General features: G+C 39.6%; 1 protein-coding gene across 1 annotated transcript; it reads left to right on the forward strand.

Moving 5' to 3' along the window:
- Positions 1 to 208: 208 nt before the first annotated feature.
- On the forward strand, positions 209 to 11,642 carry LOC121524417 (transcriptional repressor scratch 1-like). Its single transcript, XM_041809792.1, has 2 exons — positions 209 to 401; positions 10,227 to 11,642. Exons 1-2 carry the CDS (start codon positions 278 to 280, stop codon positions 11,000 to 11,002), a joined length of 900 nt encoding a protein of 299 aa, XP_041665726.1. The 5' UTR covers positions 209 to 277; the 3' UTR covers positions 11,003 to 11,642.
- The last annotated feature ends 1,649 nt before the right edge of the window (positions 11,643 to 13,291 follow it).

Genomic DNA, 13,291 nt, shown 5'->3' on the forward strand with positions numbered 1-13,291 from the left:
CTACGAAAAGACGACTTTTACCCCAAAGTTAGTATGTTACGCACCTGAGTACAAACAAACTCTTGTTTTGCTAGCACGTGAGGAGTGTTTGATCTGCCCGGTCCTATAAGCCATGTCTCCTCTCCTTAAAAGAGACAGTTTCATTGGAGGGAGCAAACGCACCTTTAGGAGCTGAATCAAGTTGTAGGTTTACATCAGGCGATAAAGAGTTTCAACGACCAGGAAGAAAGAAGAAAAGTGTTTATTTTTTGACTGTAGGAACAACTAGTGTCCCATCATGCCTCGCTCCTTCTTAGTGAAGAAAGTGAAACTTGACGATTTTTCCGCTGCAGAGCTGGAGAGCTCGTATGGTCACAGCAGAAGAGAAGAGCTCAGTCTGCGATTCCATCATCATGACAAAGGTTTGTCACCCTCCCACCTACACTCACACACTCACAGTCTGCCATAAATCATCCAGGGGGCATTTCTTTACCCGCAGAATTAAGCTTTAGTCATGGCTGTTTCGGAAGGATAAGGAAAAGGGGGAATTATGGGGTCAAACTGCGGTCACAACCCAAAAATATTCCAATCACAGGCATTAAGATGCTCCTTTTCTTGCAGAGATTATTTGCATAAAACTGTATTATGTGGAGAAACAGATCAGAGAGATAAGAGGAGGTGAGAAAATCATATTCAGATGAATCAAGCTCCAAGAGCCCTACATGATCAAAGCTGTGAAAAATACACAAATGTAATGTGATCAAAGTGGGTTGCTACACAACAAATGAAAGGTCACAGCCAGTCTTTCTTTTAAGAACTTAATCTTTGATTGGAGACATGGCATTTAACACCTGAGAAATCACATTATACATCTAAAAATATGAATTCAAATGACGTGGGACTGAAACCTTCTAATTTGCAACTCGTATTACAAATTGTTGATTTTTTTCAAAGGCTGCTTGAACACATCTGATAAAGCTGCTATAAACTCCACTTATCTTTCAAGTCAAGTGTGACGTTTGTACACCTTTTGCTCACAAGCTCATTCATCCTGATAGGGTTTGCTGCACTTCAAATAGATAAAAGTACTTGTTTCTGTATTTTTACATCCTGTATTCATGGCCAAGCTATTCAAAAATGCTGACACACACAAGCAAAGAGGAAAAAAAAAAATATATTTTTTATAATGATATGAAAATATGCTGCAATGCAACAGGGTGCCAGAGAGCTGAGATTTTATGAAGGAAAACCATGCTCATTAATTACATTATGTCATATGCACTGGGATTCTCTGTTGTTCAGTCGCCCTCTAAATTATTCAAATCATGTTGTTTCTAGCAGCTGTGAGTCTCTCTACAAGATTTAAACAATATTACACTGCCACATTGATGCTAAATGGTTCCCACACAGTGCATAATCCTGGATTCGCAGGCAAAATACAATACAGAGCCAGTGGGAACGGGTCAAATATTCAAAGGAATTTTTTCAGCTATTGACAAAATATTGACCTAACACCTGTGAACAGGGGCTTACAGTGTAATATTAGATCTTCAAGGATTCTTTTGTTCTGTGCTCTAAGATAAATGTATGACTGTATGACAACCACATTAAAAGAAGTGGTGTACACTTTGTGAAAAATAGCAGCTTTTTGTGTTAAAGATGCTTTCATACTACAATAATTACAATTTTTACATTGTTTGCATTCAAGGACCTAATGAGAACAATTGTGCACTTGCTCTGCACTATTGACTTTAATTCAGCTTTAAGCCTTTCTTAGCTAATGGCTTTGATTTGATGAAGTTTTCCAGTCTTTTTCTGGTGAGTGTTTTATTGCAATTTTCACACAGTAGTCAGGTTGCGTACAAGAGCCTCCATGTCCTTGAGGTGGGTGGCCTGGCTGGTGGCACCTTTCCTCAGTTTCCAGCCCTGTCCACTGTCTTGACCAACAACGACAACAGTTCAAAGTAAACCTTTAGAAAATCTAGTAGTTTTTTACTCAATGGTATTTCTGCTGCAGTAGCATGAGTCAGTCTGTCCCACTGAAGGACAATGTACTTGGGTGGTTGAGATGTTGAACTTTTTGTGTTTCTGCTCTTTTTGATTATTCATCAAAAATATGTTGTATGAATACCCTAAAATATCATCTCTTACTTTTTGAAATGCTTAACTCAAAATTCTGTAATGATAGCAGGTGAGCTGAACGGGTTGTCGTTGATGAGGAAGCGTATCTCAAAGCTTTATCCCAAGGGGAAACTCGACTCAGTTATCTTCTGCAGGACATTTCAAGACTAAACGTGCTCAACAATCTTAAACAAGTCTATTTCCCCTTTAGATCAGGCTTTGGATAAGAATGACCTAGATCAGTGGTTCCCAAGCTTTTTCCTTGGAGCCCCTCTTATCTATATCTAGTAACTGCTGAGCCACCTATGACCCACACGCAAAAAATAGATACCATGCTGTCAAAAATCAACATGAATTTTAAGTGTTTTACTGACAAAACATAAAAGAATGTGTTATTCTTACTTCCTTGTTTGAATCTCAACAGGGTCAAAGCCAAGGTCAAGCTTAACAGTATATCTTTTGTCTGGGTCTTTCACACCTAGTAATACCCCGGAACCCCCTTTGGTTGTCAGGCCCTTTGGATATCCACAGCACAATCAGGGGCTCATGGCGTGTTATTTTTTAACAGATTGTTTTCCCATGCACCTGGTAATACGTAGGAACATCCAGAGTACAACTGGGGTTGTGTGAATACTTCTTTCCCACTCGATGGTGCCCTCAGGCAGCTTACTTCTCTACGCCTAACTTTAGCCTCATGCCGAAAAGTTCTGCACAGTGCTGTATGTGCAAATCTAGTTTTGATAACCTTAGAGCAGACCAAACCTTGTGCCCCTCCCGAGATCTCAGGTGCCCCCCCAGGCCGTCCTGGATCCCAGGTTGGGAAGCAAGGATCTAGATGAATAAGAACCTACACAGACAGGTATCATCCTAGCGTGTAGGAGTACAGGGTAAGGCAAGAAGCTGAAGAAAAAGATGAAATGTTGTGGAGCTTAATATTTAACATTAGACTTTGCCTCTCAATTAGTGCTATTATAGGATGAACATACCAGTGGATGTGTCTTTTGTGCTCAAGCAAAGATTATAGATTAAAAAAAAGACAGAAAAACAGATGTCAAATATACTTGGGTGGCTGTAAATATACCTTGGTGGCCTACCCAAGTATTGTCTACGTGTAGGAAACACTGATAAAGTGTTACAGCTTTGTGTTTTTTTTTTTTTTTTTTTTTAACTATTGCTTATCCTGGCACTTCTACAACAATATTCCTGTCTTGAGCTGAAGATGCCTTTTATATTTTGTTTCTAGAGTTGGAACTAAAGAAGACTATTTCAATCAGGAGAGACTTAAATACCAGTGAACAATTATTTATTTTACAAATACTGATAAAAGAGAAATGTGCAATGTCTTTGGCAATTAGACTCCATTGTGATGACTTCATGTACTTGAAGGAGTAGCGAGGCTGATAGCAGGAATAGAGTACCCCTATGGAGTCTAGTCACTGGAAGTGGTGTTGATGAGGGATGCAGGATCAGATGAGAAGTAGAGTTCCTAGAAGCTGGACTGAACACTGATGAGGTGGCGTGGAGGAGGAGGTTTGCAGGATGAGATGAGCAGAAGCACCGTGAGGATCTTGACTAGATGCTGATGAACTGGAATGGAGGTGGCTGGGGTGGAGGAGGGTTAAAATGTCCACAATGAAACAACAGACTGGCTATAGAAGAGAGGATGACAGATTTAAACATAACAGGTGCATGATGATTGGTAAAATGAGGTTGTGGTGGAACCCCATTAGCTGAGAAGTGAAGGGAGGGATTGCCTGCAATCAGCAAGACACAACAGTGAAAAGAATGGGAATGACAGGAGGGATTGATATGACTGAGTGGTGACTAATGAATGAGTAGGAAACAGTCTTTCGCCTTGAACTTACACTGAGCTCCATGTGTTGGACCCATTATTTAGTAGCCAAATTACCAACTCCAATTGGATGGACATGCAGCCCTTTTTGCTCCCTGCATTAAAATGTCAAACTACTGTAATTTTTAGATTGGGGTCATCTATTTCCACCTCCTAGTGGTGGATGTTTAATCAAATGAGCTTTATGAAGATGAGAGGAAAAATTGCAGCTGCCACAGCAGAGGAGGAGGTGAGTAACGTGTTAGTGCAGCCTGGTGGTTTTCACATTGTCACAAGGTCAAATGTGTGATGAAGAGATCCCAGGTGTTCTGATGTCAGAGCGAACAGAAACACATGCAGCAGCAGAAGCAGCAGCAGTGCGGCAGGCATGTAAAGACCGAGACTTCTATCCCTTGATATAAATATAACAAGAGTTTGACTGAAGCAGCTGCAGCTTGTTGCACACACACTGACATACACACAAAAATGCACATGGACGTACGCGCTCTGCTGTGTTTCTGTCAACTCGGCACATTTCCCAGGCAGCCTGCACAGCTGAGTGCACTGCATTACACACACACACTCACACACAGACATAGGGGAAGCAGTCAGTGACCTACAAGTGTCTAAAGCACACAAGTGTGCGTCACTTACTGCTGGTTTGGATCAAAAATTAAATTGTAGCTTGCAGCTTTTCTCTCTCACTCTTCTACTCTCCGTTATTCTTTCTCTTTCTTGTTCTCTGTATTTCAAAGACACATAAAAGAAGGACGGCTTCGGTTTGGCAGAATATTTTAATCTTTAATAAGCATTTAGAAGAGCTATCAACTCTAATGCTGCTAAAGTGCCTTGAAATGAATACAGACTTGACATAGCGAGACAGAGGCAGAGACAGCTGGAGAGAGACGAACACAAACAAACAGAGACAGTATGAAGATGTAGAGACCTACAGCAGAACAAAGAGTTTTTATAGAGAGGAAACTGGGGAGCGGTCAAGTTTAATAGGCATAGAGAAGGCTTAATTTAATATCCAAAAAACAGGGATAGAGTTTGCTTTTATCTCTGTGTTATTTCCTATCATTAACATTTACAAACCCAGTCTCAGCCAGAGTATTTTCACTGAAGGACTGACAAAAACAAGCCAAAGAAGGGGGAAAGGATTCCCACCACCAACTAAAATTAAAGTGATGTTTTTGCTGCACAAACTACTATCAACAAAAGGCAAACTTAGGTCATGAGTCTGTCAATCCTTACAATTAAAGAAAAGCAAATTCATTACTACTACTAATGTCCAGTCAAATGTTGAATATAAAGGGGAAGAGTTCAGGTTGGATGGGTTGTTGAAACAAACACTGTTAATTAATAAACACCAATTTGTGTACTGTGTGCAACTAAACCTTTTGCTGATGTATTCAACTAAAGCTCCTGTTTGCAGATCAAATTAGTAATGACATGGATCTTGCTCGATGTCATTGTAAATGAGGGCTAACCCTCAATGATTTTCAAGTCTAGATAAGGATTAAACGATTAAGACTGATCATTCTATATGAACTGCAAACATAAGCAAGCTCTTCAGAAAGAAGGCTGAATATTTCCAAATAATTCATATATGCGACTGGACATCTTATCCCTGTCTTACTTTTAAAGCTTTGAATATTAGTTGCCTCCTAGTCTAAGATTTTCAGTACAATACATGATCTTGCTTTCTATTAAACTTATCAGTAAGGCATAAAATGTATACAAATGGCTTCACATGACAAATAACATACTATAAATAATGTCATACTTTGGGTTTTCTGATAATATAAAACATTTTTTCTATTATTATCAAGTCTTAGACTGTATTTTAACACTTTATGCATCCCTCCTACTAAGCTTAACAATCTACACACATTTTCCCACCACTGGCTTGCAGAAAGATGAAAGTATTTGAAAATTTTAACCCTTCTAAAAGCTTTTAAAGGCAAAACATCAGCGTCTTCAGTGTCTGCTCTGCAGTGATCCCTGTAGGAGCGGAGTTGCCCACTGGCTCTTCTCTGTAGTTTGACTGGGAAGCTGCCAGTTTGACTGATTATGACGTACTTCAACATCAGAAAGGCCAGAGCTGTTCTTATTCGACGTACTAATGGTTAAAAATGAACACTTGGTCATGTTTCAAAGCTTTACTCATGCTCTATAAAACAAGACACACACACAGATGGGGGCACACACACACATAGGACTTTGTTCTAGAGTACAATGATTGAATATTTATGATTCATGATTTTTTTTCTCTCCATTCCCCTCTCTTTCCAATTCTCTTTTCCTTACCTTATCTATGTCACTTTGTCTTAATTCAATTCAAAATGTTAATTTAGCATGAGAGCTGTTAGCAGTGAACCACCTAACCACAATTGTTGCATTGGTCGTACCACAGCTTTAACCCTGCTAAACCTTTCTCCCAGCCTTTTTCTTCTTTCCTTTCTTTTCTATCACTGTCTGTCTGCTTGCTCCACTTCTTTCCTCCCTCCTGTTCCATCTCTTGCCCTCATCATATTATCGACCAACTTCTGAGCTTTCTCAGAACTGCATCATGAAATTATATTACCAGCAATAGTATCTCCTCTGCTGCCTGTGTCTGAATGCTGGCAGAGTGCTAATTGAAATGGAGAGCTATTGATCGGCATGGATCCACAGGAGTCACGGCTGTGGGGTTTTAGCTACCAGACTTTTTCCCTGTGTCTGCTGGAGCTCAGCCTGTTGAGTGCAAAAGCCAATAATAGAAATAATGAAGCTGCCGACTTCATAACAAATAATTCATTTGGGTTTTTCTGAAGCAGGTTGCCTGAGAAAAACTGAAAAATGTTAGGCCAATGCACAGCTGAATGCAGTCAGAGTCAGTTTGCCCTTGAGCAAAGCATGATGCTGATCCCAGCTGCTGTAATAGAGATGCTCTGTGTACAGCAGTAGATGTTTTGACAGCTCAGAGGTGTGACTGTGTAGCTGTAGACCTGTCAGGATAGGTGCAGTTGTTGAGGAGAGAGTGTGCTCACTGAACCCTCATATGAAAAATAAAGATTTCCTGCTGAGGGGAAAGTGTCTCCTCCTGGCTGGGAAAGACATAAAAGCACTTTACTGCCACTATAAATACCTCAACTCTGCCTCTCTGTTTTATACCAGCTCTAAAAACGCTTGTGTTTTAAGCAATCTTATAATAGTGTCTCCTGTGTCTGCTTTTGTCTCAGATAAAGACATGAGTTAAAACGAAAACAATCTCCAAACATAATGCAGATGTTGTTAATGTGATCCTGGGCGGTCCAATTGATATTTAGAAACCAGAGACGCCCGGCTGTAATCAGTAACATTATCAGGAGACATGTGAAGCAGCACTCTGAATAATGAATGAGCCTCAGTGTATGAGTTTGATTTGTGGCCTGTGTTTTTACAATTATATGAAATCTTTTTAATTGTATTGGTGGCAGTGGATCTCCTGGGGTCCTTAAGAGAACTCAAAAACCCTCCACAGAAACAAACTGCACAAGTTAGAACCACTTGATGTCCTTTCCTGTGGATTCTTAAGCCATCCTCTTTTTCATGACTGCTCCATGATTATATTTTATTGAAGCCTTCTCTCACCAGGAAGTAACATTGACATAAGTGACAAAAATCCCAAGAGAGACCTGACCAGGGTAGCAGGCATACAAAATCACAGACCACATAAAAACAGCACAACATGGGCAAATCACTGCACTTTTTAAAGAGGCTCTCAGATGGATGCTGCCTTTCAGGAAATAAACATTTTATTCCTGTGTTAGGTCATTGGTATCCGATGTTTGCTGTAGTCCAGGCATTCACTTTAATTAAAATCTCTGTTATAACTTAAAGTAACCTGACATGCCAGATGGATTTGTTTCACATATCCATCTGGGAAACCTCGAATAGACAGTGTTTGGGAAAGGGCAGAGCCTTTGAAAAAAAAACTTGGAGGGTGATTGGATGAACGTTCTGTCACATCTTTACGGGCCAATCAGAGTAACAAAAACACATGATGTCGTCGCTGATCCCGGGGTTCACCGCTACCGTGGACTAAACTCAATAGAGAACTGCATAACCCGAACCATGGCGACTGTAGACATGTCAGTACATGACTTTTTTCATCTTTGAAAAGAAAATAACTCACTGTTGTTCTTTGTTCTTTTTTTAATGAAGAAATGTTGTCAAGTTCTGATAAAACTGGTGCTTTAGCAGCATCCATGCTAATCTCTTCCACCATAATTGCACCGGTCTCTTGTTGCTGCTTGCTTACGTCACTCTTTGCCACGCCCGAAAGTACTGCCCCTCAATGCTGATTGGTCCTGTCGCTTTCTAACCGGGCCCAAACGGTTCAGACGGGAGCTTTGCAAGATGGATTCGCCAGTAAGAAACACGGAAACAGGCGAATCCATCTGCTTTGCAAGTTTAAACTTTAAGTAAATTATGATAGAAATGACTCAGTCATTTCATGAACTGTCCTGGAGCCTTCAGTCCAACAGCAATTTGCTGTTAAATTGACGCTACATATTTTCATTCTGTTTTCAATTACAGATGCCTTTTGCCATCCCAAAATTGTCCAGATGTTTTAAACTCAACATTTAGCAGAGTTTGACATCGGTGCAAGCATTCAGACATTTACAGCTGACTTTTTTTAAAGTGTGTTCAAAGTTACTTGATGCTGCTTTATGCCTACACCATTTAACGAAAAAGAGAATTTTCGTTTGAAGGTGAGCTAAGCTGTGTGTGGTTTCAAAAGGACAATGATTTATCAAAAAACATCTTTCATGCAGTCTATTTCTTTACATTTGGACCTATCTGTATGTTTTAAAAGGTACTGTGGGAATTTGGCTCTGAGTAGAAACCTTGTGAACAGTGTGAAGTGATGCAGCACATAAAGTAATGGGAGCTAATCTAGCCCATCCTGAAGTCAAGTGTCTGCCTCAAGCAGCAGCCTTTTGAAAAAGGGAGTCAATGCCGAAGAGCAAAAGTGTCTCCTTGAGGCTCACTTCAAAAACCAAGAAAACAATTCAAAAACCAATAACTTCAGTTGGTTCTGTAATACAAGGCATATTTTTATAGCAGGAATAAACATGTTTACAGCTTGATTCAAGAAAATGTTTTTTTGGCTGATGAGTTGTATTTTTTATTAGCACACACACTGGGTCATTAATAGCTAGGGATGTAGCGGTATCAAAATCTCACAGTTGATAACACCTCAGTGACAACTCCACAGTATGGTATATATTGCAGTATCAAAAAACAACCAAAAAAACCCCTCAACAACAAATGAAGACTTGTGGAAAAAAGAGGTTTTGGCATTTATTAAAGAACAATTGCACTTTAAATATTACAATATGTGCAAAAAAAGTACCATAGGTGTGCATTAGGCTTGAAAAGATATACATCCTGATACAGCACAATTAAAGATACTTTTACATCAATTTATAACGCATCCTTTTTAAAATTATATTGGTTATATAATTAAAAAAATGATGAGATGTGACTGATAAGGCTGCTTGCTAGGAGACTTAAAAATTAGATTAGCCACATCTATGTCTGCTATAGGCTGACCAAAAGTTTGGTAAATACAGCATTTTCAGTGTAGGGACCATCATTGTTTGTCCAAAAAAATTACACTCCGGCAACAATGATTTAGATGATGTCTTTAGATGATGTTAAATAGAGTACACGGTCTACCACAGTAGCTTAAACTTTGTTTTGTAACTTAAAATGACTTAACAGTGTTTTTACTAGTTTTTAATGTATGCGCAATTAATCCCATTTACCATAATCACAGTATTAGCATCTGCAGTAAACACAATGCAAAAGTCTCAAATCTTGTGTGTGAGATATTAGAGAATGACGTTGATTTATCACTAATTTAGCATGACTAAAAATATCCATAAAACCACAATCAAAAAGTTCAGTTACTTTTCAGAGATTTGCACCAGGACTTACTCTGTGTTGCCATCGTTATAGAAGCAGTATCTGATGCAATGCAAATTGCAACAAGTATGATTTTCCAGGGCTTTGTTGGCTCTGAAGGATACAAAATTATGTCACTCTTAAATAACTTCACAAAATGTGGCTTGAGATTTTGGTCCCTGATTATCTTGTTATAAAATTAAGAATCTTTTTGAGGAATGTACTTTTCCTCTCTGGTTTCCCTTTAGTATCATCCGTTTTTCCTTTCTTATGAACATTTTTTATCCAATCAGTTTCTAATTTTCAATTGATCTTCCTGTCATTTTCAAATGACTGACCTTGTCCTGTCTCTCCTCAGGCTATGTCAGCAATTATCTGAGTCCATCTCCATATGATGATGTGGTTGGAAGTGACGCCTCTGTCATCTCTAAAGTACCCTCCCCCGGCCATCCGTCAATCATCTATGGGCGCATTGATGACACCTACTCTGGTATTCACGGGGATATCCATGGAGATTCTGACCAGCCGGACAGCCCGCGGTCTGAGGTGTCATCATCAGCTGGTGGATACATCAATGGGGATGCGGCGGTGAGTGAAGGATACACAGTTGATGCTTTTTTCATCATGGATGGACGATCGAGGAGAAAAGCCACCACAAACCCTCGAGGAGCCACGCAGAGGCACACCTGCAGTGAGTGCGGCAAAACCTACGCCACGTCCTCCAACCTGAGCCGGCACAAGCAGACGCACCGGAGCATAGACAGCAAGATGGCGAAAAAATGCCCCACGTGTGGTAAAGTCTACGTCTCCATGCCGGCCATGGCCATGCACCTGCTGACCCATGACCTTAAGCACAAGTGTGATGTATGTGGCAAAGCGTTCAGCAGGCCGTGGCTGCTGCAGGGTCACATGCGCTCGCACACTGGGGAGAAGCCCTTTGGGTGCGCGCACTGCGGCAAGGCGTTTGCTGACCGGTCAAACCTGCGGGCTCACATGCAGACGCACTCGGCCTTCAAGCACTACAAGTGTAAACGCTGCGACAAGACGTTTGCACTCAAGAGTTACCTAAACAAGCACTACGAGTCAGCGTGTTTCAAAGGGGCTTTCTCCCCGATGAGCTCACTGGGGGAATGATGGAGCCAGAAAATGTCTTTTTTAGTTTATTAATATCAGATTTTACTGGTCTATTTCCCTTTTTTCTGCTTTCCCAACAAGGAAACCAGTACGCCTGAGCACTAAATTGAGGAGTTTTCATGAAGCAAACGACAAAAATAGATAGTTTGAGGACACGTCTGTTTGTAATCAAGACCCTCCAATCCCTCCTTTGTCTCCTTTTTCCTTATTCGGAAGTGGAGTGAAGCGTTTTCGACGCTTGATTTAGATAACCACCTGCGTCAATACAATACATCCCTTTCTGAGGCTGTTTTGAGTATCTGTGAAGATAAATAAAGCACAGCACATCTAGCTCATCTCTTTTGAAGATACCTAGATCTATTTACGTCCATATCTGTCCCCGTCCCACGACAAAACCACTCTGAAGCACAATCCCTCTCCCATCTCTTTGTCTTCCTGAGACAGGAATGTCACGGGACTTTAAAGCATGAACCACACTGTCAGTTTTCTTGCAAAGAGATTCGATGAACTTTTGTATTTACTGCTTTTTTAGAGAACAAACATTTAATCTAAGGGTACGTCTAGTATCCTGCTTTTGAAACTAACCTTGGACTAAACTTGTGAGAAGTTAAAGCAACAAGACAAAGAAATGACACAGCATTTGTTCCCTGTAAGCAAACAAAATACTGTTTTCCTTTACACTGGTGACATTCTTTGTCTGCTGTGTTAGGTCAACTATGGCTTGTATTAGATCCAGAACTGTCATATTATATCTTTGTAGTCAGAAAAAAATGATTTCCTATGTGATTTTTCTTTAAAGCAATGTCTTAAATGGACGTTATTGTTTGTTGTTTTGGCATTTGAGGATTTTAAGCATTAGTTCACTGTAAACAATGGAAAATGAGCAAGGATTAGTTAGGATTTTAACAGTTGAAAGCTCCCACTGAGCCACCAGGGTATTCCTTAACAAACAGTGTTTTTCTACAACCTTAATCTGATGTTATTTATTTGTACCTGTCAGTGTTAGACATGAAATCAGACATTGAAAATGTGCTGATTTTCCTCAAAAGGTTAAACCTTTATCATGGTATTTTTCTTGCCAACATGGGTCACACAGTCTTACTTTTTAATGTTTATGTCTATTTATTTCCTTATTTATTTATTTATTCCTCTGTGTTTGTAGATATATTGATTTTGCACTTTACTTTGTTCTATTACTTTTGCCTTTGTTACAAATATGCCAAAGCATTTGACACTTTCTAATTACTGAAAACCTTTTTACTTTCGTCCGCCACTTTAATTAAAAAAAAACACTACTGCATGCAAAAAATAACAATAGCCTAATAATGGAATCTATGCCAATTTTATGAATCTTTGGGATATTTTGCCAAACCTCGTAGATAAACAGGCATATTAAGCAAATTTTTGTCTTGGGCAATATTTCATCGATATCCGATAGAGCAATAATGCATGATATTTTTTGAAGAGACGCGAGTCATAACTGCTTGTAACACCTTGATTTTTTCAAGTACTATTCTATGTAGTTATGAAAAATGAAATTTCAGGGAGATAGCAAACCAAGTTAGTGTTAAATACGAAGTGTTGGGTTGAGCGCTTGGGTTTGGAGGGATTGTGCAACTGTTGTGAAGCTCTGTGGCTTTCTCTGATGAGCAAAACGCTTATATTTAAAGTTTCTAACTTCTGATGATTTAATATTTAACATTATCAAAAACAGCTGCCTCCAAGTAAAATCTCCATTATGGCTTCATTAGCATGTTGACACTGTATCAGCTTTAGGAGCTTCCAAGGGTTCACACAGATGGCACAACTCCTCAAGGTGGAGGGTTCTGGGTTGGGTCGGGACGGGTCTTTTTGTACATGGATTATGCACTGCCTGCCTCGTATTATTATTCTAAAATATTGTAGAAAGTAGAAGGTACTACTGTAGGCCTCTGGTGCTGAAACATGGATGAAATGTAGGACCCAAATAATTTTGATGGGTAAAATTAGGGACGCACCAATACATCAGTTCAGCATCGGTATTAGCCAGTATCAGCAAATATTGTGAGATGAACAGATATTGTTGGCCAGTGATTGCCTGTTGTGTCCAATTCATTTAATACAGACATGTAGCATACCTTACAGCTGAATCAAACAACTGATTTTTTTGTTTGTTTTTTTCTAGGGATTCAATTTTACATCTGGTTACAAAAAATTATAACTGCATTTTGCTGACAAGTCAAAAGACAAGTAAACACATTCTGTAAACCAACTCAACACCGTAACGGTCCAAAGTTGCAGAATGTGGCT

Source organism: Cheilinus undulatus, linkage group 16, assembly GCF_018320785.1.
Source record: "Cheilinus undulatus linkage group 16, ASM1832078v1, whole genome shotgun sequence".
Taxonomy (NCBI): domain Eukaryota; kingdom Metazoa; phylum Chordata; class Actinopteri; order Labriformes; family Labridae; genus Cheilinus; species Cheilinus undulatus.